The sequence below is a fragment of the Ranitomeya imitator genome, chromosome 1 (genome assembly GCF_032444005.1).
Source record: "Ranitomeya imitator isolate aRanImi1 chromosome 1, aRanImi1.pri, whole genome shotgun sequence".
Lineage (NCBI taxonomy): Eukaryota > Metazoa > Chordata > Amphibia > Anura > Dendrobatidae > Ranitomeya > Ranitomeya imitator.
In genome coordinates, this window is record NC_091282.1 from 250878073 (window position 1) to 250904256 (window position 26184).

At 47.1% G+C, this 26184-nt stretch overlaps 1 protein-coding gene across 2 annotated transcripts in view; it reads left to right on the top strand.

Annotated features, from left to right (window-relative positions):
- Positions 1-10149: 10149 nt before the first annotated feature.
- BCL7A (BAF chromatin remodeling complex subunit BCL7A) overlaps positions 10150-26184 on the top strand; it is a 41537-nt gene continuing 25502 nt past the window's right edge. The window contains exon 1 of one of the 2 annotated variants that reach the window (XM_069755508.1): positions 10150-10375. In XM_069755508.1, coding sequence (XP_069611609.1) covers positions 10284-10375 — 92 coding nt within the window. In that variant the 5' untranslated portion in view covers positions 10150-10283. The remainder of the gene's footprint in view (positions 10376-26184) is intronic. The other variant, XM_069755514.1, reaches the window with a different exon arrangement.

Consider the following 26184-nt stretch of genomic DNA (forward strand, 5'->3'; position numbering starts at 1 on the left):
AAGGGGAAAAGATGAACCCCAAAAATGAAACCTTCTGAACACCAAAGAGACACTTTGATCCCTTCACATGAGACTCCCAATCATCCGAGAAGATCAAAATGTCATATAAGTACACAATCAGGAATTTATCCAGGTACTCTCGGAAGATGTCATGTATAAAGGACTGAAACACTGATGGAGCATTGGCAAGTCCGAATGGCATTACTAGATACTCAAAATGGCCCTCGGGCGTATTAAATGCGGTTTTCCATTCATCGCCTCGCTTAATATGCACAAGATTATACGCACCACGAAGATCTATCTTGGTGAACCAACTAGCCCCCTTAATCCGAGCAAACAAATCAGATAACAACGGCAAGGGGTACTGAAATTTAACTGTGATCTTATTTAGAAGGCGGTAATCTATACAAGGTCTCAGTGAACCATCCTTCTTGGCTACAAAAAAGAACCCTGCTCCTAATGGTGACAATGACGGGCGAATATGCCCCTTCTCCAAGGACTCCTTCACATAACTCCGCATAGCGGCGTGCTCAGGCACAGATAAATTAAACAGTCGACCTTTTGGGAATTTACTATCAGGAATCAAATCGATAGCACAATCACAATCCCTATGCGGAGGTAGGGTATCGGACTTGGGCTCATCAAATACATCCCGGTAATCAGACAAGAACTCTGGAACCTCAGAAGGGGTGGATGACGAAATAGTCAGAAATGGGACATCACCATGTACCCCCTGACAACCCCAGCTGGACACAGACATGGATTTCCAATCTAATACTGGATTATGGACTTGTAGCCATGGCAACCCCAACACGACCACATCATGCAGATTATGCAACACCAGAAAGCGAATAACCTCCTGATGTGCAGGAGCCATGCACATGGTCAGCTGGGTCCAGTACTGAGGCTTATTCTTGGCCAAAGGCGTAGCATCAATTCCTCTCAATGGAATAGGACACTGCAAGGGCTCCAAGAAAAACCCACAACGCCTAGCATACTCCAAGTCCATCAAATTCAGGGCAGCGCCTGAATCCACAAATGCCATGACAGAATACGATGACAAAGAGCAAATCAAGGTAACGGACAGAAGAAATTTTGACTGTACCGTACCAATGGTGGCAGACCTAGCGAACCGCTTAGTGCGCTTAGGACAATCAGAGATAGCATGAGTGGAATCACCACAGTAGAAACACAGCCCATTCAGACGTCTGTGTTCTTCCCGTTCAACTCTGGTCAAAGTCCTATCGCACTGCATAGGCCCAGGTTTAAGCTCAGGTAATACCGCCAAATGGTGCACAGATTTACGATCACGCAAGCGTCGACCGATCTGAATGGCCAAAGACATAGACTCATTCAGACCAGCAGGCATAGGAAATCCCACCATGACATCCTTAAGGGCTTCAGAGAGACCTTTTCTGAAAATAGCTGCGAGCGCACCTTCATTCCATTGAGTGAGTACGGACCACTTTCTAAATTTCTGACAATATACCTCTATCTCATCCTGACCCTGACACAGAGCCAGCAAATTTTTCTCTGCCTGATCCACTGAATTAGGTTCATCGTACAGCAATCCGAGCGCCAGGAAAAGCGCATCGATATTACTTAATGCAGGATCTCCTGACGCAAGAGAAAATGCCCAGTCCTGAGGGTCGCCACGTAAAAAAGAAATAATGATCCTAACTTGTTGAACTGGGTCACCAGAAGAGCGAGGTTTCAAAGCCAGAAATAATTTACAATTATTTTTGAAACTCAGAAATTTAGTTCTATCTCCAAAAAACAAATCAGGAATAGGAATTCTCGTTCTAACATAGAATTCTGAACCACAAAGTCTTGAATCTTTTGTACTCTTGCCGTGAGCTGATCCACACATGAAGACAGACCTTTAATGTCCATCGCTACACCTGTGTCCTGAACCACCCAAATGTCTAGGGGGAAAAAAAGGCAAAACACAGTGCAGAGAAAAAAAAATGGTCTCAGAACTTTTTTCCCTCTATTGAGAATCATTAGTACTTTGGGCCTCCAGTACTGTTATGATAAGGTAATTCAGTACCACAATGGACATAGAGGTCAGAGCACATACAGTGACCTGACAATAACCCAAAAACATAGAACGAGCTCTGAGACGTGGGAACTCTGCTGACCGCAATCCCTAATCCTCTCCAACCACACTAGAGGCAGCCGTGGATTGCGCCTAACGCTCCCTATGCAACTCGGCACAGCCTGAGAAACTAGCTAGCCTGAAGATAGAAAATAAGCCTACCTTGCCTCAGAGAAATACCCCAAAGGAAAAGGCAGCCCCCACATATAATGACTGAGTTAAGATGAAAAGACAAACGTAGAGATGAAATAGATTTAGCAAAGTGAGGCCCGACTTTCTGAACAGAGCGAGGATAGGAAAGGTAACTTTGCGGTCAACACAAAACCCTACAAAAACCACGCAAAGGGGGCAAAAAGACCCTCCGTACCGAACTAACGGCACGGAGGTACACCATCTGCGTCCCAGAGCTTCCAGCAAGCAGGAAAAAACAAATAGACAAACTGGACAGAAAAATACAGCAAACAAAATAGCAAAGCGAAACTGCAGCAGGCCACAGGAACGATCCAGGAGGAAACAGGTCCAATACTAGAACATTGACTGGAGGCCAGGATCAAAGCACTAGGTGGAGTTAAATAGAGCAGCACCTAACGACTTCACCACATCACCTGAGGAAGGAAACTCAGAAGCCGCAGTACCACTTTCCTCCACCAACGGAAGCTCACAGAGAGAATCAGCCGAAGTACCACTTGTGACCACAGGAGGGAGCTCTGCCACAGAATTCACAACACCGACCCCCCTAATTTGGCCACAAAAAACTGGGAAAACTTAATGACTCGAGTATAAGCCTAGGGTGGGAAATGCAGCAGCTACCGGTAAATGTAAAAAGTAAAAATAGATACCAATAAAAGTAAAATTAATTGAGACATCAGTAGGTTAAGTGTTTTTAAATATCCATATTGAATCAGGAGCGCCATATAATGCTCCATACAGTTTATGATGGGCCCCATAAGATGCTCCATATTAAAATATGCCCCATATAATCCTGCATAAAGGTTAATAATGGCCCCATAAGATGCTCCATAGACACATTTACCCAATATAATGCTGCACAAATGCTGATTATGGCCCCATAAGATGCTCCATAAAGATATTTGTCCCATATAGTGCTGCACAAACCTTGATTATGGCAATATAAGATACTCCATACAGACACTTGCCCCATATACCGTAATGCTCCACAAACGTTAATTATGTCCCCATACAGACACTTGCCCCATATAGTGCTGCACAAATGTTATGGCCCCATACAGTGCTGCACAAACGTTATGGCCCCTTATATTGCTGCACAAACGTTATGGCCCCATATAGTGCTGCACAAACGTTATGGCCCCATATAGTGCTGCACAAACGTTATGGCCCCATATAGTGCTGCACAAACGTTATGGCCCCATATAGTGCTGCACAAATGTTATGGCCCCATATAGTGCTGCACAAATGTTATGGCCCCATATAGTGCCATAGTGCTGCACAAACCTTATGGCCCCATAGATGCTCCATACAGACACTTGCCCCATTTGCTGCGATAAAAAAAAAATCAAAAAAAAAAAAATCGCATACTCGCCTCTCTGTCGCTCAGGCCCCGGCACTTTCAATAGTTACCTGCTCCTTGTTCCGGTGCGGCTCAGTCTTCTGCACTGACGTTCAGCAGAGGGCGCGCACTAACCACGTCACCGCGCCCTCTGACCTAAGCGTCACAGCTGGAGACAGAGCGACGCCCAGAACGAGGAAAGGTGACTATCGCGCAGCGCTCCTTCTCCCGGTATACTCACCTGGTCCTGGCGCGGTGCAGTCCCTGTTTCCCCGACGCCGCAGCTTCTTCCTGTATTGAGCGGTCACCGTTACCGCTCATTACAGTAATGAATATGCGGCTCCACCTCTATGGGAGGTGGAGCCGCATATTCATTACTGTAATGAGCGGTACCATGTGACCGCTCAGTACAGGAAGAATCTGCTGCTGCCGGGGAAGCCAGAGACCTTCAGGGACTGCACCAGGAGTAGGTGAGTCTAATTTCACAGCCCCCGCTCCCCCTCCCCTGCGTATGACTCGAGTATAAGCCGAGAGGGGGACTTTCAGCCCAAAAAAGTGGGCTGAAAATCTCGGCTTATACTCGAGTATATACGGTAATTAGCATGTCTGAGCTTCCTGATTGAGGGCTTGGCACATTTCCTGTCACCTGCTGAACTCTTGCGTATTTTACGCTAGTCACACGCATAGTCCATGTGTAGTCCGTATTTTTTGCGCACCCAGACTTTCATTGGCGGATTTTTTGCGCAATACGCTGACAAACGCAGCATGCTGCAATTTTCTACGCCCGTAAAATACAGATGTGTAATATACGCTAAATAGGGGTTGCCCCATAGAGAATCATTGGTCCATGTGCAATGCGTTGTTTTTGCGCCTCGCATACGTCCGGAAAACTCTCTAGTGTGATGCTGGCCTTAGTGGTAAAGTGGATTTATTTTTCGGGTCGGTGCGATTACAGCTATACCAGATTTTTTTTTTTTAGTTTCTGCTGCTATCACGCAGTAAAAATGCTTGTTTATAAAAAGTAGGGGTTTCTTTCACCATATTCTGAGGGTATGTGTCCACGTTCAGGATTGCATTAGAATTTGGTCAGGATTTAACGCAGGTAAAATCTGCACCAAATCTGCACCTGAGGTCACTGGCAGGTCACCTGCGTTTTTCATGCGTTTGACGCGTCGCCGCATTGTAAGGACATGCTGCGTTCTGAAAAGACGCGCCGTATGTCTTTTTCCGCGGGTATGCCGCATGCGTCTTTTAATGCATAGTGGAGACGGGATTTCATGAAATCCCCTCCACTATGCTGTAACATCTGGACGCTGCGTGTTTGACGCTGCGGCTCTATGCAGCGTCAAACACGCTGCGTTTCCTGAACGTGGAAACATACCCTTAGAGCTGTAACTTTGTTTTTGGTGAGCAGAGCTGTTTGAGGGCTTAGTTGGAGATGTTTTTGGTACCATTTTGGGGTACATAATATTTTTTGATCGCTTTATTCAGATTTTTCAGACAAAGAATGAACAAATGTGTAAACAAGTTCGGACTTGCATAACAGTAGCCGAGAAAGATAACCAGAAAATTAAATATAAAACCAAATTTTACTAATCAGATTTAAAATAACACATCAAAAGAAGATCAACAGCAGATTGCCCAGAAGGGGGAAAGGCATGCTATCCTGTATGGTACATGTAAGGTTAATATATAATATTAGTGTGCGCTCTTGCCAAGCAAAATATAAATCCAATTGATACAGATTACAATATAGGGGTGCCTGCCTGTAAAATATTTGTGGTGCATATCACTAGAAACCAAAATGAATAACCAAATCCTAAATATATCAAATGTAGACCATATATAGCCTACTAATGTATCAAATCCTTTCATAGAAAAAATGCGGCAGCACTCACCGATCCTGGAGTGAGGAAGGTCTTTATTGAGACATGTGACAAAGCATCTTCACGGCTCGGGGGATGTGCAGTGACAACAGGAATGTGCAGGAGTCGACGACGGCCGTTTTGCGCTCTGTCTAGCATGGATCCGTAGAAGCGCTAGCCACAGCACGAAACGGCCGTCGTCGACCCCTGCACATTCCCATTGTCACTGCACATCCCCCGAGCCGTGAAGATGCTTTGTCACATGTCTCAATAAAGACTTTCCTCACTCCAGGATCGGTGAGTGCTGCCGCATTTTTTCTATGAAAGGATTTGTTACATACCTATGTTCCATGCGAGCACACGTGATCAGCGGTCAGGATTTCAGCTGGTTCAGTACGCATCTTGTTCTTTCCCCTCTGTGCCCAAGCAGTGCTGCCCTACTGTTTTTCTTTTTTTGGTTCTACTAATGTATCTATGGCAGTGACACAAGTGCCCATGGAAGATCAGAGAGGACTGTCTGACGAAAAATAAATGAATATGAATTTTGTTGTGCTTTTTACAGCAATCCCCAAACAGAATAAATAATGTCCCAGTTTTATAGAGTGGGTTGTTCCGGACACGGCAATACCAATTATGTGTACTTTTGTTTTATCACAAACGCTACGTTTTGAGTGGCTAAACAGATTTTAAAAGGGAACCTGTCACCCCCAAAATCGAGGGTGAGCTAAGCCCACCGGCATCAGGGGCTTATCCACAGCATTCTGTAATGCTGTACATAAGCCCCCGATGTATCCTAAAAGATGAGAAAAAGAGGTTAGAATATACTCACCTGGGCAGGCGGTCCGATCCGGGGCCTCCCATCTTCATAGGATGACGTCCTCTTCTGGACTTCACGCTGCGGCTCCGGCGCAGGCGTAGTTTGTCTGCCCTGTTAAGGGCAGAGCAAAGTTCTGCAGTGCGCAGACGTCGGGAAAGGTCAGAGAGGCTGAGCCTGCGCACTGCAGTACTTTCCTCTACCCTCAACAGGGCAGACAAAGTACGCCTGCATCGGAGCCGCAGCGTGAAGACCAGAAGAGGACGTCATCACATGAAGATGGGAGGCGCCGGACCGCGACACCCATCGGACCGGACCAGGACCGCCCAAAGATCGGGACCGCCCCTGGGCGAGTATAATCTAACATCTTTTTCTTATCTTTTAGGATACATCGGGGGCTTATCTACAGCATTACAGAATGCTGTAGATAAGCCCTGATGCTGGTCGGCTTAGCTCACCCTCGATTTTGGGGGTGACAGATTCCCTTTAATGATTTGTGTGCATTTTTTGTTTTTTACGTTTTATTTTACTTTTTTTCACTTATACAGTTGGATGTGTATAATTTTTTATTTTGTTCACTTGACTCACTGACAGTGCCCATGAGACTTGACTAATTGCTGGATCTCACATGCCACCATACCCTGGGGTCATCACATGACCTCATAGTACCATAGTAACCATCGGGACCCGCGATCTCATTCCGGAGGTCGGGTGATTACTAAGGGGATCTTGTGAACCCCTTTCAACAACTTAAATACTGCTATTGCGATTGACAGCAGTATTTAAGGGGTTCATCGGCCCCGATTGGTCGCAAAACTGGTCACGTTTAATACTGCAGGGTGTCAGCTGTCATGTACAGCTAACACCTGTGTGAATCGCCAGCGCTCGGCGGTGCGATTCCCTTATGAGGGAATAAGTACCCTTAACCACCATTTTAATGCATATCGGCGGTTAAGGGGTTAAATAGAAGCACCTGCAGTGTGATTGGACAGGCTACATAGCAAATGGAAAACACATGCTGTCCGAAAAGAATGGACAAAAGGTAATCAGCACCTGGACAGCAACAGAATCTGCTGAGGCTCAGTGGACAGAGACGCTGACAGAAGAGAACAGGACTGTTGCATCGAATCCCGAGGCATAACAAGACTTTTGGCAGATCGATGGAGGCTTCTTAAGATTATGTTTCCAATGCCCCTTTAAATCTTTATCAATGCAAATGTTCAAAAAAAGTTAAGGAATCCTGCCTTATCTTAGACTTATTTAACTAATGTTAAAACTATCCATAAATCTTTTAAAAGAGCAATCAAATGACCATGATATCAGTATATGGGGCACCACCAATATGTGTTGACCTTCCTGAAAAACAAATTGTGTCCTCCTACCAGCACAGGAGAAATTAACATAAATAGGGGCGCATAAGATCCCCATAGCTGGTGGTAGAACTAAAACAGAAATGGTTATGTGTCAAGGGCGTTTTTCCCGCAGAAAAAATGGAGATCGCGGCGGCCGTTTTCCTGCAGCCGAGATGCGAACTCGGCTTCAGGAAAATGGCCGTCGAGATCGCCATCTGCGCACGCGCAGCATCCGGCGGCCATTTTCCTGAAGCCCCGGGAAGCCGAGAAAACCATCTGCGCACGTGCGGCCTCACAAAGATGGCCGCGCCCACCGATAAACGGCTGAATAGCGCAGATCGCGCTATTTTCCTTGAAGCTGCGCAGTGGATTCGCCACTTGGACATGCGCACACCACTACGCCACCAACGGAGATCTGGGGGAGAAACAGCGCTGTCACCACGCCCATATGACCTGACGAGCGAGAGTGACAGCCCAAAATGGCGACTTTACAAAGGTATTTCGGCAGCATAGGTGGGGAATAAAGGCTCCAAAATACACTAATGTAAAGCCCAGCTCTGCCCCTATTTAACGCTATTTTTAGCTCTTCTTGAAAAAACGGGGTGACAGGTTCCCTTTAATGGGGGCAGAAAATCTGCAACATCACAAACTCACTAAAAGCTCATTGTGGAAATGTAGCCGAAGTGTATTCTGAGATCAGAAAAATGTTTCTAGGAACAGCACCGTCCCTGACTTTGCTGTCCTGCTATTGTCGTCCGCCCTGGTGCAAGATCCTTTACTGTAAACTCAGCACACTTTCGTGGATTTTTTGTGTGCATATTTGTCAATCGAAAAAGACTAAAGGTATGTGCCCACGATCTGGAGTCACTGCAATTTGAAACTGTGTATTTATGTAGCATCAAACCTGCAGTGGACAGATGTTACAGCACAGTGGACGGGATTTCAAGAAATTCGCGGAGACGGACATGCGGCGCGTCTTTCCAGACTGCAGTATGTGAATTTACATCAATAGAATGTATTGGACGCGGTAATTACGCACAGTTCAGTGATCACATGTGGATTCACCTGAGTTCAATAGTTGGCAGCGCTTTACATGCAGCGAACATGTGCGGTGTCCATAGCGCTGCCACTTCCGGATTGTGGACACCTGGCCCAATAAGAAAAATGGCGTGCCATGTTTTTTCTTATCAAACGTGGAATTAAAGATCATTTCTTTAAAGCAGGGGTCAGACAAGCTAATGAAAAATTGGCCGTTTTTCACCTTGCAAAAAAAGATTTTTGTCATCTGCATTTTACCTGTATGCCCCTTCTTGGCACCTGTATGACACCTGTCTTTATACATCGACAATACATGGACAAATACCGTTCCCATGTTAATAAGTGCAATGGACCTGTTAAACCCTACAAGTCTCAGTTTTGCTTTTTTTTTTGACGGGCGAGATTTATACCAAAACGGATTGGAGTAGTGTACGGTGGGGTCAGGGAGCACTACCCCATTCATAGGGGCGTAGGGCCCGCTTGGCGCAGACAGTACTTGGATCCAGTGTCGGACTGGGATGCCAAGGGCCCACCAGTAACATTGCTTTTGGGGGCCCACTTTTCACCTGCATACAAATATTATACTACCGTCATTCACAAATTTACTTATAACTCTACATAATAATAAAGTGGGCAGTGTGGTTATTGAATGAGGAGATGCTGCTTTTTTCTGTACAGAGAGAATGAAGTGAATTATAATAATAATCTTTATTTTTATATAGCGCTAACATATTCCACAGCGCTTTACAGTTTGCACACATTATCATCACTGTCCCCGATTGGGCTCACAATCTAGAATTCCTATCAGTATGTCTTTGGAATGTGAGAGGAAACCGGAGTACCCGGAGGAAACCCACGCAAACACGGAGAGAACATACAAACTCTTTGCAGATGTTGTCCTGGGTGGGATTAGAACCCAGGACCCCAGCGCTGCAAGGCTGAAGTGCTATCCACTGAGCCGCCGTGCTGCCCTTATGCCAAGTACTGCCCATACAGTGGGGTTGGGGGCCCAGATCTACACAGGGGCCCCCCGGGGGATTCCCTGATGGGCCAGTCAGCGCCTGCTTGGCTCCTCATGTGAAAGCGCCATCCTGGCTCCAACATATGATAGCGGCACAGTGCGCCATTGTCCTGTATGAAGGCCCTAGCCTGGTGATGACCGTGTAATGCACCTGTGACACTATATAATTCCCCTATATAATGCCCCTAACAGACCAAGCTAAAAACTTCCCTGGGCCATACACCCCAGATTCTTATCTGACGACCTACCCCCACAGCATACCAGAGCCCACAGTGTATATGTCTGCACACACAGGCATTATGTCCCCTCTGTCTCCCCAGCATCTCTCCGCCATCAGCGCCCTAGAACAGGGCACAGAACAGGGTGCAGGACTGATGCATTGTAATTGTGGGTGTGCAGCGCTTCCCTTCCCATCCCCCCGCTGCGAGTCCCGGCAGGCAGGATACTGCGCATGCGCGGTGTGCCTGTGCTCGGCCGTATGTGAGTGTGTGTGTGAGAGAAAAGAAAGCTACAAGTAACCGGCGGCGGCTCTCCTCCGCTCCCCCTCCCTGAGCACCCGCTGCAGTCATGTCGGGACGTTCGGTCAGAGCCGAGACGCGAAGCAGAGCTAAAGATGATATCAAACGGGTTATGGCCGCCATCGAAAAAGTACGGAAATGGTAAGAAAAAGGACAACAAAGGAGAGAAATGGAGGGAGGTGGCGGCAGCGGCGGCGTGACTGGAGAGCGGTGCTGTGGGGAGCCCTGCGCCTCCTGGAAGCCCCCGATACCTCACCGTCACCACAGGAGCTCCGCGCTCCCGCCAAAGCCGGCAGCCATGTCAGCTCCGAGAGCCGGCAGAGGGGAGGCCGGTGCTGCCGGTGGTAATGCTGCTGCCGCCGCCTCCTCCCCGCTCACTGCGGAGCGGCCTCCTATTTATATCTGAGCAGGGAGCGCAGATTTGGTTTAAATTTAGCGCTTTGGCCCCGAGGCTCGGAGCTCCCTCCTCCCCGTGCGGAGGGAAGATGGGGCTGGAGAGGAAGTGCGGCTGCACGGCCGAGCTCCCCCCGGGGCGGGAGGCGGCGGGGCCCCGGTCTTCTCCCGCTCACACGTGTGTGCCGGGCTGGCACCGGTGCGGTCCGTCACCCCGGCGGTCGCCGATTGCATCACCCCAGCCTTCATTGTCTGCCATCACTCGGAGCGGGCGGAATTCTCGGATGTTCTCCCGGCCCGGATGAGCGATCTGTGCGACACCTCCATCAGCAGCACGAAAAGTTTCATCGAGTTGTTTTCATCTATTTATTGTGAAATAGACACCTCGGTCAGACACACGGGAGCCAATGGGAAGCCGCCGTCTTATTGTGGGATGACCTTATTGGACAGTCATTTAAATGGCCGTGAAGTTTCTATATGATTAGGAGCCCTGCGATCTGTGGTGGAGGTGCAGTGTGCGACCCTCACTGTAGCCAGGGGGTGGGAGTGCAGATTGGCCGTCACTGAGACTCTCCAGAAAAGACAAACCATGATCTGATACCTATTCAAAACAAAAGAGAGGTTGGGGCATAAGAGCTAACCATCTACACAAATTTACACTGCTCACCTTCATTAACTATATCGGAGCATAGTGGTTATGGATGAGCTGTGGCTCCAGCCCCCTACAGAAATATCCTGTTCTGGTCCCAGTGTACTGTTATGTGTGGGGTGCATTACTCACTTGTGGGCCATAGGCCTCCGCTGGCTCTGGCCTTCCACCTTCCAGATCATCATGTGGGCCATAGGCCTCCGCTGGCTCTGGCCTTCCACCTTCCGGATCGTCATGTGGGCCTTAGGCCTACACTGGCTCGGGCCTTCCACCTTCCAGATCGTCATGTGGGCCATAGGCCTCCGCTGGCTCTGTCCTTCCTCCTTCTGGATCGTCATGTGGGTCATAGGCCTCCACTGGCTCTGGCCTTCCACCTTCCAGATCATCATGTGGGCCATAGGCCTCCGCTGGCTCTGGCCTTCTACCTTCTGGATTGTCATGTGGGCCATAGGCCCTCCGCTGGCTCTGGCCCTCTACATTCCAGATCATCATGTGAGCCGTAGGCCCTCCGCTGGCTCCAGGCTTCCACCTTCTGGATCGTCAAGTGGGCCATGGGCCTCCGCTGGCTCTTGCCTTCCACCTTCCGGATCGTCATGTGGGCCATAGGCCTCCGCTGGCTCCAGGCTTCCACCTTCCAGATCGTCATGTGGGCCATAGGCCTCTGCTGGCTCGGGCCTTCTACATTCCAGATCATCATGTGGGCCATAGGCCTCCGCTGGCTCTGGCCTTCTACCTTCTGGATTGTCATGTGGGCCATTGGCCTCCGCTGGCTCTGACCTTCTACATTCCAGATCATCATGTGAGCCATAGGCCCTCCGCTGGCTCCAGGCTTCCACCTTCTGGATCGTCAAGTGGGCCATGGGCCTCCGCTGGCTCTTGCCTTCCACCTTCCGGATCGTCATGTGGGCCATAGGCCTCCGCTGGCTCTGGCCTTCCACCTTCTGGAACCGTCGCACACAATCCATGGGACACCAAGTGCTTTTCAACAGTCACATATTTACTTAACAGTTCATGGTTATTGCAGTGGAGCATGTGAGAGAGACTGTAACCTGTTATGCCCCTTTCTCTCAGGTACCGGGCATAACTTCAGCGCTTGCACTTGTTCTGCATGGAGCATCCCTTTTCCTGCTGAAGTCACTAACACTAGGAATTACTCTCCACTGATGGCAATGCACCCGAATTCCATTACTGGCTGCCTTAGAGAGTCTGTATCCATTTTTCCCTGCAGGCTCCCATGGCCCTGACTCCAGTCTCGAGGTGCCGGGCCCAACCGACGCATCCGCATTGAAGGGTTATATGGCAATCCACTGTCCGAGTTATAGGCCCATGGTGGCCGTAGCAGCCCACTGCACTTGACCTCAACAGTGAACTTGCTTCTCCTTTTATCTACTACGGACTTGCATCAATCGGAAAGTGCTCACTTTTTATTAACACTATTGCACTCCCATCTGTGGGCTTGTACCTAACATGAACTGTTCCTTATCTATTTCCTATCTTTACAGTGTATTACTAATAACCTTTTCTCTTTATTATCTAACATCACTCATAGGCTATCATGGGATTCCCACATTTGCCCCACCACTATTCTGCATATTACCATAACACATTACATAGGAATTGTTCATATACACATTAAATGCATAAAAATGCATAGCACTGTTCACACTACACAGATGCATGTCAGTTGTCGTCAGGGCAGGAAGAAAGTAGACAGTCCTCATCCTCCCATAACAAGCATTGATCAACTATATTAAAGTCTCAATGTTCGTTTATGCACCCAGTGATGGGGACAGACTGATCACACTGCTCCATATACAGTATCATGTTATCGGCAGCATATCCAAAGTTTTTACTAGGCTATGTGTTGTTAGTAACTGAGTCTTATTTATACGTAGAAATCATATTGCCCAACAAAGAGGCTTTTTGCTCCTGATTGCAGCATGTTTAAAGTGCCAGATAATCCAGAAAGAGTATTACTATAAACGCTCATTCACCAGTTATTTTCTCATGTATAAGGGCTATAAGACTATTCACATCTGCAGATGTTTATGACTGAAGCCATGGCCCAATGTTGGAACCAGTGTACAACTGTACCAATGTGCCCAACCTACCTCATTAGCTTATCGCAGCTTCTTTTAAAAAGAAAGAACTAGTCAAATCTGAATTTTCAATTTAGGGTCCAACATAAACATGAGCACAGCTTAAAAGTGCGTATACATTGAGAGATTATCGTAGATAGAGGGAACTTGTCATGTCCTGCTGATGTAGGCTTCATTTATGGGTCATATGAAACCAGAACACATGAGCTGCGCGCACAGTGAACAAGCCCGTAGAGACATGTTCACACCACCAAGAGACTTGAAAACACAAAAAAGCACAGTAAAACCAAAAACACACTGTTGCAAAAAAATCACAGTGGACAGCAAGTGCTAGTAAAAAGATGGAAAAAACAGGGTATTTGGTTGATACGTTTTTTGCAAAAAATGTATATTAAGCCGCTCTACCAAGCGTCAAGGAATACCCATATCAGAGCAGTCCTAACTAATGTATGTAATCCCTATCTGATATATTTAAAACCTGGTCATATGTACAATACCTGTATGAGCAGGATTCAGAAAAGGAATGTCCGTGTGGACACGCTGGACAGAACGGCTCCTGTGCGCACAGCTCAAAAAAAGAGGGGTGGAGGCCTCCCCAGTCTTGTGGACACAAGAAAACAATTATATGAAACCAGAACACATGAGCTGCGCGCACAGTGAACAAGCCCGTAGAGACATGTTCACACCATCAAGAGACTTGAAAACACAAAAAAGCACAGTAAGACCACACAGTTTTACTGTGCTTTTTTGTGTTTTTAATTTATGGGTCAGTAGCCTTCCAGTGCTGCCTGGCTCCCTTACTGAAAGCACATCTACCATGATAGAATCTACTTTATTTCTCCCTGGAGCTGCCGGCTTTCAGTCACCGCTCAGTACTTGGTCACCTCTGCACTTACATGTACAGCCTGCTCTGCAGCCATCTGTGCAGAGGGAGCTGTCCATCAAGGTGTCGGGGTGTGCTTACTACCAGTTCTGTGAGTGGTGCAGCCACCCTGGCACTCCTCTATGGCTGAAAGACGGAGGATTGTGGGAGGAGTAAAGTTAATTTCCTCCCAGAAGCTGCAAATTCAGATAGGCGGTCAGGCAGCACTGGAACACAACCTGCAGATTAACGCTATATTTACAGGCTTGTAGCATTTGTGGACATGACTGTTTCTTTCTCACAATTCCATATTCTCGATAAGTTGGGTGACACGATCTTTTGTACTGCACAAAAGATTGTTCTTGGCATCACATCACCCTGTGTAAACAGGATGAGCACTGCTGAGAAGAGTATGATGGCAGCCTATGCGCACTGAGAAATTCCTTACCGATCATTCAGTGTGCACCGTTCACTAGTCTGTATATGTAAAAAGGCTATTAAATAATGGCCAATCACCCGGTTAGAGGCCATGGCGCTCCATGTAAACTCATTTTAAGGGAGCTACATGCCGACAATGACATTATCTCATTATGCTACTACTGCATTGCAGCATAATGCAAGTTAATGCGGTTGCATTGCGTCACACACATTTTTGCCACTGCAACAGGCAAGGTAAAAAAAATCTGATTTTAAATGTTTGCAACTTGATTGTTGTGGTTGCTTGAAATTACCATAACTTTTTTTGTGACAGTTCTGGTGAGCGTCAGAGCTGGATTAGTAGAACTATAAAGCTCAGCACAAGTTCTGCTGTTACAGATTGAGCCGACAGTGGTTTGTTCTGAATCTATGCTGTTAGAACTATGTTTACTCAGATAACAGGGCATTTGAACAAGCACAGGGCTCTGGACAGTGAGAGCCCTGAGGCTGAGTGCTAGTGATTGTGATTCTTCATGATCGATAAGAACAACTGTTGTCAGGCCTTGAAGGGCAGGTAGGTGAGTAAGGGTACCGTCACACTATACGATTTACCTACGATCACGACCTGCGATATGACCTGGCCGTGATCGTAGGTAAATCGTAGTGTGGTCGCTGGGGAGCTGTCACACAGACAGCTCTCCAGCGACCAACGATGCCGAGGTCCCTGGGTAACCAGGGTAAACATCGGGTAACTAAGCGCAGGACCGCGCTTAGTAACCCGATGTTTACCTTGGTTACAAGCGTAAAACTAAAAAAAAACAAACAGCACATACTTACATTCTGGTGTCTGTCAGGTCCCTTGCAGTCTCTGCTTCCCGCACTGTGACTACCGGCCGTAAAGTGAAAGTGAAAGCACAGCCGCTGTGCTCTGCTTTCACTTTACGGCCGGCAGTCACAGTGCTGGAAGCAGACGGCAAGGGACCTGACGGACACCAGAATGTAAGTATGTGCTGTTTGTTTTTTTTTAGTTTTACGCTTGTAACCAGGGTAAACATCGGGTTACTAAGCGCGGTCCTGCGCTTAGTTACCCGATGTTTACCCTGGTTACAAGCGAACGCATCGCTGGATCGCATCGCTAGATCGGTGTCACACACACCGATCTAGCGATGACAGCGGGAGATCCAGCGATGAAAGAAAGTTCTAAACGATCTGCTACGACGTACGATTCTCAGCAGGATCCCTGATCGCTGCTGCGTGTCAGACACAGCGATATCGTAACGATATCGCTGGAACGTCACGAATCGTACCGTCGTAGCGATCGAAATGGTATAGTGTGACGGTACCCTAACTGTTCTACATAGATAGTGGGCTGGAGAAAGGTGATTGATATGTCAGACGTTAACACCTATCCTGGAGTGTAATTACTGTACATATTCAGCCAGGATCTGGGTTGGCAGTAGTTGTCAAATTCCATGGAAACCAGCTGCACATTATGAAAGATAAAAGCTCTCACTACAGAATATCAGAAAGAAAAAGCAAGTCCAACTTGCCTATTTTATTCTGTCTAATTAATGCCATTCAATAACTGGAGAATACATGTTTAACCCCTTCCCGACCTGTGACACAGCGTATGCGTCATGAAAGTCGGTGCCAATCCGACCTGTGACGCATATGCTGTGTCACAGAAAGATCGCGTCCCTGCAGGCCGGGTGAAAGGGTTAACTCCAATTTCACCCGGCCTGCAGGGACAGGGGGAGTGGTAGTTTAGCCCGGGGGGGTGGCTTAACCCCCCCCCCCCCCCCCCCGTGGCTACGATCGCTCTGATTGGCAGTTTCACTTTCAACAGCCAATCAGAGCGATTTGTAATATTTCACCTAAAAAACTGGTGAAATATTACAATCCAGCCATGGCCGATGCTGCAATATCATCGGCCATGGCTGGAAACACTGATGTGCCCCCACCCCACCGATCGCCCCCCCCAGCCCTCCGATCTGTGGTCCGCTCCCCTCCGTCCTGTGCTCCGCTCCCCCGTCCTCCTGTCCGCTCCCCCCCGTGCTCCAATCTCACCCCCGTGCTCCAATCAAACTCCCCCGCACTCCGATCACCCCCCCGCACAGCGATTTCCACCCCCCTGCACAGCGATCCCCCACCCCGTGTTCCGATCCACCCCCCCATGCTCCGATCCACCCCCCGTGCTCCGACGCCCCCCCCCCGTGCCCTGATCTCCCCCCCCCCCCCCTTATACTTACCTAGCCTCCCGGGATCCGTCCGTCTTCTTTCCTGGGCGCCGCCATCTTCCAAAATGGCGGGCGCATGTGCAGTGCGCCCGCCGAATCTGCCGGCCGGCAGATTCGTTCCAGAGTGAATTTTGATCACTGAGATAGGTTATATCTCAGTGATCAAAATAAAAAAAATAGTAAAGGCCCCCCCCCCCCCTTTGTCACCCCCATAGGTAGGGACAATAAAAAAAAATAATAATTTTTTTCCACTAAGGTTGGAGTAAGAACTAGGGTTAGGGGTAGGGTTATTGCTAGGGTTAGGGTTTCGGTATGTGCACACGTATTCTGTTCCTCTGCGGATTTTTCCGCTGCGGATTTGATAAATCCGCAGTGCTAAACCGCTGTGGATTTATCGCGGATTTACCGCGGTTTTTCTGCGCATTTCACTGCGGTTTTACAACTGCGATTTTCTATTGGAGCAGTTGTAAAACGGCTGCAGAATCCGCAGAAAGAAGTGACATGCTGTGGAATGTAAACCGCTGCGTTTCCGTGCAGTTTTTCCGCAGCATGTGTACAGTGATTTTTGTTTCCCATAGGTTTACATTGAACTGTAAACTCATGGGAAACTGCTGCGGATCCGCAGCGTTTTCCGCAGCATGTGCACATACCTTTAGAATTAGGCTATGTGCACACGGTGCGGATTTGGCTGCGGATCCGCAGCGGATTGGCCGCTGCGGATTCGCAGCAGTGTTCCATCAGGTTTACAGTACCATGTAAACATATGGAAAACCAAATCCGCTGTGCCCATGATGCGGAAAATACCGCGCGGAAACGCTGCGTTGTATTTTCCGCAGCATGTCAATTCTTTGTGCGGATTCCGCAGCGTTTTACACCTGTTCCTCAATAGGAATCCGCAGGTGAAATCCGCACAAAAAACACTGGAAATCCACGGTAAATCCGCAGGTAAAACGCAGTGCCTTTTACCCACGGATTTTTCAAAAATGATGCTGAAAAATCTCGCACGAATCCGCAACGTGGGGACATAGCCTTAGGGTTAGGGTTGGAATTAGGGTTGTGGTTAGGGGTGTGTTGGGGTTATGGGTGTGATTAGGGTTATGGCTACAGTTGGGATTAGGGTTAGGGGTGTGGGGGGGTTAGTGTTGGAGGTAGAATTGAGGGGTTTCCACTGTTTAGGCACATCAGGGGTCTCCAAACGCAACATGGCGCCACCATTGATTCCAGCCAATCTTGTATTCATAAATTCAAATGGTGCTCCCTCACTTCCGAGCCCCGACGTGTGCCCAAACAGTGGTTTACCCCCACATATGGGGTACCAGCATACTCAGGACAAACTGTGCAACAATTACTGGGGTCCAATTTCTCCTGTTACCCTTGTGAAAATAAAAAAATGCTTGCTAAAACATCATTTTTGAGGAAAGAAAAATTATTTTTTATTTTCACGGCTCTGCGTTGTAAACGTCTGTGAAGCACTTGGGGGTTCAAAGTGCTCACCACATATCTAGATAAGTTCCTTGGGGGGTCTAGTTTCTAAAATGGGGTCACTTGTGGGGGGTTTCTACTGTTTAGGCACACCAGGGGCTCTGCAAACGCAACGTGACGTCCGCAGACCATTCCATCAAAGTCTGCATTTCAAAAGTCACTACTTCCCTTCTGAGCCCCGACGTGTGCCCAAACAGTGGTTTACCCCCACACATGGGGTATCGGCGTACTCAGGAGAAACTGGACAACAACTTTTGGGGTCCAATTTCTCCTGTAACCCTTGGGAAAATAAAAAATTCTGGGCTAAAAAATTATTTTTGAGGAAAGAAAACGTATTTATTATTTTCACGGCTCTGTGTTATAAACTTCTGTAAAGCACTTGGGGGTTGAAAGTGCTCACCACATATCTAGATAAGTTCCTTTGGGGGTCTAGTTTCCAAAATGGGGTCACTTGTGGGGGGTTTCTACTGTTTAGGCACACCAGGGGCTCTGCAAACGCAACGTGACGCCCGCAGACCATTCCATCAAAGTCTGCATTTCAAAAGTCACTACTTCACTTCCGAGCCCCAGCATGTGCCTAAACAGTGGTTTACCCCCACATATGGGGTATCGGCGTACTCAGGAGAAACTGGACAACAACATTTGTGGTCCAATTTCTCCTATTACCATTGGCAAAATAGGAAATTCCAGGCTAAAAAATCATTTTTGAGAAAAGAAAAATTATTTTTTATTTTCATGGCTCTGCATTATAAACTTCTGTGAAGCACCTGGGGGTTTAAAGTGCTCAGTATGCATCTAGATAAGTTCCTTGGGGGGTCTAGTTTCCAAAATGGGGTCACTTGTGGGGGAGCTCCAATGCATAGGCACACAGGGGCTCTCCAAACGCGACATGGTGTCCGCTAACAATTGGAGCTAATTTTCCATTCAAAAAGTCAAAAGGCGCGCCTTCCCTTCCGAGCCCTGCCGTGTGCCCAAACAGTGGTTTACCCCCACATATGAGGTATCGGCGTACTCGGGAGAAATTGCTCAACAAATTTTAGGATCCATTTTATCCTATTGCCCATGTGAAAATGAAAAAATTGAGGCGAAAAGAAATTTTGTGTGAAAAAAAAGTACTTTTTCATTTTTACGGATCAATTTGTGAAGCACCTGGGGGTTTAAAGGGCTCACTATGCATGTAGATAAGTTCCTTGGGGCGTCTAGTTTCCAAAATGGGGTCACTTGTGGGGGAGCTCCAATGTTTAGGCACACAGGGGCTCTCCAAACGTGACATGGTGTCCGCTAACGATGGAGATAATTTTTCATTCAAAAAGTCAAATGGCACTCCTTCCCTTCCGAGCCTTACCATGTGCCCAAACAGTGGTTTACCTCCACATGTGAGGTATCATTGTACTCAGGAGAAATTGCCCAACAAATTTTAGGATCCATTTTATCCTGTTGTCCATGTGAAAATGAAAAAATTGAGGCTAAAAGAATTTTTTTGTGAAAAAAAGTACTTTTTCATTTTTACGGATCAATTTGTGAAGCACCTGGGGGTTTAAAGGGCTCACTATGCATGTAGATAAGTTCCTTGGGGCGTCTAGTTTCCAAAATGGGGTCACTTGTGGGGGAGCTCCAATTTTTAGGCACACGGGGGCTCTCCAAACGTGACTTGGTGTCCGCTAAAGAGTGCAGCCAATTTTTCATTCAAAAAGTCAAATGGCGCTCCTTCCCTTCCAAGCCCTGCCGTGCGCCCCAACAGTGGTTTACCCTCACATATGAGTTATCAGTGTACTCAGGACAAATTGGACAACAACTTTCCTGGTTCAGTTTCTCCTTTTACCATTGGGAAAATAAAAAAAATTGTTGCTGAAAAATCATTTTTGTGACTAAAAAGTTAAATGTTCATTTTTTCCTTCCATGTTGCTTCTGCTGCTGTGAAGCACCTGAAGGGTTAATAAACTTCTTGATGTGGTTTTGTGCACCTTGAGAGCTGCAGTTTTTAGAATGGTGTCACTTTTGGGTATTTTCAGCCATATAGACCCCTCAAACTGACTTCAAATGTGAGGTGGTCCCTAAAAAAAATGGTTTTGTAAATTTCGTTGTAAAAATGAGAAATCGCTGGTCAAATTTTAACCCTTATAACTTCCTAGCAAAAAAAAATTTTGTTTCCAAAATTGTGCTGATGTAAAGTATACATGTGGGAAATGTTATTTATTAACTATTTTGTGTCACATAACTCTCTGGTTTAACAGAATAAAAATTCAAAATGTGAAAATTGCGAAATTTTCAAAATTTTCGCCAAATTTCCGTTTTTATCACAAATGAACGCAGAATTTATTGACCTAAATTTACCACTAACATGAAGCCCAATATGTCACGAAAAAACAATCTCAGAACCGCTAGGATCCATTGAAGCGTTCCTGAGTTATTACCTCATAAAGGGACACTGGTCCGAATTGCAAAAAACGGCAAGGTCTTTAAGGTCAAAATAGGCTGGGTCATGAAGGGGTTAATGACCTATGACATACATTTCATGGGTGACTGAGGGCTGTATGAAGATGGCTCATTAGTTGAGCTTGCTTCATACCAGGCAGATGCCAGCTGTGTTATTTATCCAGCATCTGCCTGTAACTACAGCAACTTGAGCTTTCCCCGATCCCTACAGTGTAACCAATTTAATGCTGCTCTCAATCTAATGTACTGTAGATTAAGTAGTTGCCATTGCCTTATTAAAAATAAATGGCAACAAATATACTTAGTATTGTCATGTCCCAAAAAGTTTGAGCTATCAAAATGTAAAATTATTGAAACCGTGTGTTAAATGGCAAAAATAAAATCAATTATCTTAAATTCTTTTTTTTTTTTTTTTTTTAAAGCAAACCTGTCGGCAGTTTTTGGCCACTATAAGATAATGCTGTAGATAAGCCCCCGGTCTGACCTAAAAGTTAAGAAAAATAAGGTATATTATACTCACCCCGGGGAAGGGGGGGGGGGGGGGGAGGGGGCGGTCTGGTCCGATGGGTGTCACAGGTCCGGTACCTCCCATCTTCTTGTGATGCCACCCTCCTGTTGCTTCATCGCTCCCTAGCATCGCGCTTCTGAACTGGCATACTTATCTGGGCAGAGTAAAATACTGTAGTGCCAACGCGCTGGGAAAGGTCAGAGAGGCTCAGCGCCTGCGCACTGCAGTACTTTACTCTGCAGTCAAAAAGGCAGATAAGTACGCCAGTGCAGAAGTGAGATGTCAGGGAGCCCCCCGAGGTTTGTATAATAAAACTTATTTTTCTTTTAGGTCGGACTGGGGGCTTATCTACAGCATTATAGAATGCTGTAGATAAGCCCTGAAAGGCAGTGGCAGTATCTTATAGTGGCCAAAACTGCTGACAGGTTCCCTTGTAAGGGTATGTGCCCACGTCAGGATTTCTTGCAGAAATTTCCTGAAGAAAACCGGAAATTTTCTGCAAGAAATACGCATTTATTTTTTTTTGCGTGTTTTTTTCGTGTGTGTGTTTTTTTATTTTTTTTTATTTAGCATTTTGCAAGCGAAATTAGCTTGCAGAATGCTAAAGTTTTCCAAGCGATCTGTAGCATCGCTTGGAAAACTGACTGACAGGTTGGTCACACTTGTCAAACATAGTGTTTGACAAGTGTGACCAACTTTTTACTATAGATGCTGCCTATGCAGCATCAATAGTAAAAGATAGAATGTTTAAAAATAATAAAAAAAAAAAGGTTATACTTACCTGCAAACAAGCGATCTCCTCAGCGGCGTCCATTCCTATAGATGGTGTGTGTGCAGGACCTTCGATGACGTCGCGGTCACGTGAGCGGTCATGCGACCAATCACAAGACGGCGACGTCATCGCAGGTCCTTCACACAGAGCATCTATAGGAACGGAAGCGGCAGCGTGCACCGATGAGAGGCGGGAAGACTCCGGGGCCATCAGAGGGTGAGTATATGACTATTTTTTATTTTAATTCTTTTTTTTTTTTACCAATTATATGGTGCCCAGTCCGTGGAGGAGAGTCTCCTCTCCTCCACCCTGGGTACCAACCGCACATAATCTGCTTACTTTCCGCATGGTGTGCACAGCCCCATGCGGAAAGTAAGCAGATCAATGCATTCCTAGGTGTGTGGAATCCCCGCAATTCCGCAAATTTAATGAACATGTTGCTTTTTTTCCGCAATGCGATTTTTTTATTTATTTATTTTTCCCCCCCCCCTGCGGAAAAAAAAGCAACGTTTGCACTAGAAATGCGGAATACACTGTAAATAATAGGAGGCATATGTAAGCGTTTTGTTTCGCGTTTTTATAGCGAAAAAACGCGAAAAATACTGAACGTGTGCACATGGCCTAAGTGCGGTTACAAAAAAAAAAAATAGAATACCATATGTACACAAAAATGGAATTAAAACGTCAGCTAAGTAAGCATGCAAAAGAAAACAAGCCCTCAACATAGTGATGGGACTCAGGAAATGACAACACAAACAAAAACATATTTTTCATTACAAATTTCAGTGGCCCCCAATACTGTGAACTATTTTTTTTTTTTAATCTAATATTGAAGATATTCGTGGAGCTGAGGTAAGAAGCTGCTCACGTGACTGTCCACCATGTATCTGGTCTAATACTGGAGAGACAAGGGGTGTTGAGATAACAAGAGGATGCTCACACTGCTGTCCACCATTTTCCTGAATGCTGAGTCTGTGCTGTCACCTGGAGGTAACCTATAACACTTACTGTGACGCTATCTCCAGGTCACAAAAGCCATTCTGCATTCAGAAAAAATAGATCGATAGGCATGGTGGGCAGCAGCGTGAAGAGACTCTTCTTACCTCCGCACCACTGGTATCTCCAGTATTAGATCAGAAAGACCTGGTGGACAGCAGTGTGAGAGGTCTCTTCTTACCTCAGCATCACTGGTATCTCCAGTATTAGATCAGGTAGACATGGTGGACAGCAGTGTGTGCAGCCTCTTCTCACCTCAGCACCCCGATATCTGCAGTATTAGATCAGGTAGACATGGTGGACAGCAGTGTGAGCAGCCTCTTCTTACCTCAGCACCCCGATATCTCCAGTTTTAGATCAGGTAGACAGGGTGGACAGCAGTGTGAGCAGCCTCTTCTTACCTCAGCACCCCTGGTGTCTCCAGTGTTAGATCAGGTAGACTGGGTAGACAGCAGTGTGAGCAGCCTCTTCTCACCTCAGCACCACTGGTATCTCCAGTATTAGATCAGGTAGACATGGTGGACAGCAGTGTGAGCAGCCTCTTCTTACCTCAGCACCCCAGTATCTCCAGTATTAGATCAGGTAGACATGGTTGACAGCAGTGTGAGCAGCCTCTTCTCACCTCAGCACCCCAGTATCTCCAGTATTAGATCAGGTAGACATGGTGGACAGCAGTGTGAGCAGCCTCTTCTTACCTCGGCACCCCTGGTGTCTCCAGTGTTAGATCAGGTAGACCGGGTAGACAGCAGTGTGAGCAGCCTCTTCTTACCTCAGCACCACTGGCATCTCCAGTATTAGATCAGATAGACATGGTGGACAGCAGTGTGTGCAGCCTCTTCTTACCTCAGCACCCCTGGTATCTCCAGTATTAGATCAGATAGACATGGTGGACAGCAGTGTGAGCAGCCTCTTCTTACCTCAGCACCCCAGTATCTCCAGTATTAGATCAGGAAGACATGGTGGACAGCAGTGTGAGCAGCCTCTTCTTACCTCAGCACCTTAGTATCTCCAGTATTAGATCAGATAGACATGGTGGACAGCAGTGTGTGCAGCCTCTTCTTACCTCAGCACCCCTGGTATCTCCAGTATTAGATCAGGTAGACAGGGTGGACAGCAGTGTGAGCAGCCTCTTCTCACCTCAGCACCCCAGTATCTCCAGTATTAGATCAGATAGACATGGTGGACAGCAGTGTGAACAGCCTCTTCTTACCTCAGCACCCCAGTATCTCCAGTATTAGATCAGATAGACATGGTGGACAGCAGTGTGAGCAGCCTCTTCTCACCTCAGCATCACTGGTATCTCCAGTATTAGATCAGGTAGGCAGTGTGGACAGCAGTGTGAGCAGCCTCTTCTTACCTCAGCACCTTGGTATCTCCAGTATTAGATCAGGTAGACATGGTGGACAGCAGTGTGAGCAGCCTCTTCTCACCTCAGCACCACTAGTATCTCCAGTATTAGATCAGGTAGGCAGTGTGGACAGCAGTGTGTGCAGCCTCTTCTTACCTCAGCATCACTGGTATCTCCAGTATTAGATCAGGTAGGCAGTGTGGACAGCAGTGTGAGCAGCCTCTTCTTACCTCAGCACCTTGGTATCTCCAGTATTAGATCAGATAGACATGGTGGACAGTAGTGTGAGCAGCCTCTTCTCACCTCAGCACCATTGGTATCTCCAGTATTAGATCAGGTAGGCAGTGTGGACAGCAGTGTGAGCAGCCTCTTCTTACCTCAGCACCTTGGTATCTCCAGTATTAGATCAGGTAGACATGGTGGACAGCAGTGTGAGCAGCCTCTTCTCACCTCAGCACCACTGGTATCTCCAGTATTAGATCAGGTAGGCAGTGTGGACAGCAGTGTGTGCAGCCTCTTACCTCAGCATCACTGGTATCTCCAGTATTAGATCAGGTAGGCAGTGTGGACAGCAGTGTGAGCAGCCTCTTCTTACCTCAGCACCTTGGTATCTCCAGTATTAGATCAGATAGACATGGTGGACAGCAGTGTGAGCAGCCTCTTCTCACCTCAGCACCCCAGTATCTCCAGTATTAGATCAGATAGACATGGTGGACAGCAGTGTGAACAGCCTCTTCTTACCTCAGCACCCCAGTATCTCCAGTATTAGATCAGATAGACATGGTGGACAGCAGTGTGAGCAGCCTCTTCTCACCTCAGCATCACTGGTATCTCCAGTATTAGATCAGGTAGGCAGTGTGGACAGCAGTGTGAGCAGCCTCTTCTTACCTCAGCACCTTGGTATCTCCAGTATTAGATCAGATAGACATGGTGGACAGCAGTGTGAGCAGCCTCTTCTCACCTCAGCACCACTGGTATCTCCAGTATTAGATCAGGTAGGCAGTGTGGACAGCAGTGTGTGCAGCCTCTTCTCACCTCAGCACCTTGGTATCTCCAGTATTAGATCAGGTAGACATGGTGGACAGCAGTGTGAGCAGCCTCTTCTCACCTCAGCACCTTGGTATCTCCAGTATTAGATCAGGTAGACATGGTGGACAGCAGTGTGAGCAGCCTCTTCTTACCTCAGCACCCCAGTATCTCCAGTATTAGATCAGAAAGACATGGTAGACAGCAGTGTGTGCAGCCTCTTCTCACCTCAGCACCTTGGTATCTCCAGTATTAGATCAGGTAGACATGGTGGACAGCAGTGTGAGCAGCCTCTTCTCACCTCAGCACCTTGGTATCTCCAGTATTAGATCAGGTAGACATGGTGGACAGCAGTGTGAGCAGCCTCTTCTTACCTCAGCACCTTGGTATCTCCAGTATTAGACCAGGTAGACATGGTGGACAGTAGTGTGAGCAGCCTCTTCTCACCTCAGCACCTTGGTATCTCCAGTATTAGATCAGGTAGACATGGTGGACAGCAGTGTGAGCAGCCTCTTCTTACCTCAGCACCACTGATATCTCCAGTGATAGTTCAAAATATCCACTACAAGCACTAATTTCTACACAGAGGCGGAGCTTCTACTGCACATGCTCGCAGACATCTGTCCCTACATTCCAGGACAAGTTTCTGTCAGTGTAACCAGATGATGGACATTTTAATTCTGTAGAGATCTATACTATTGTCTGTTGCCTGTTTAGAGAAAATG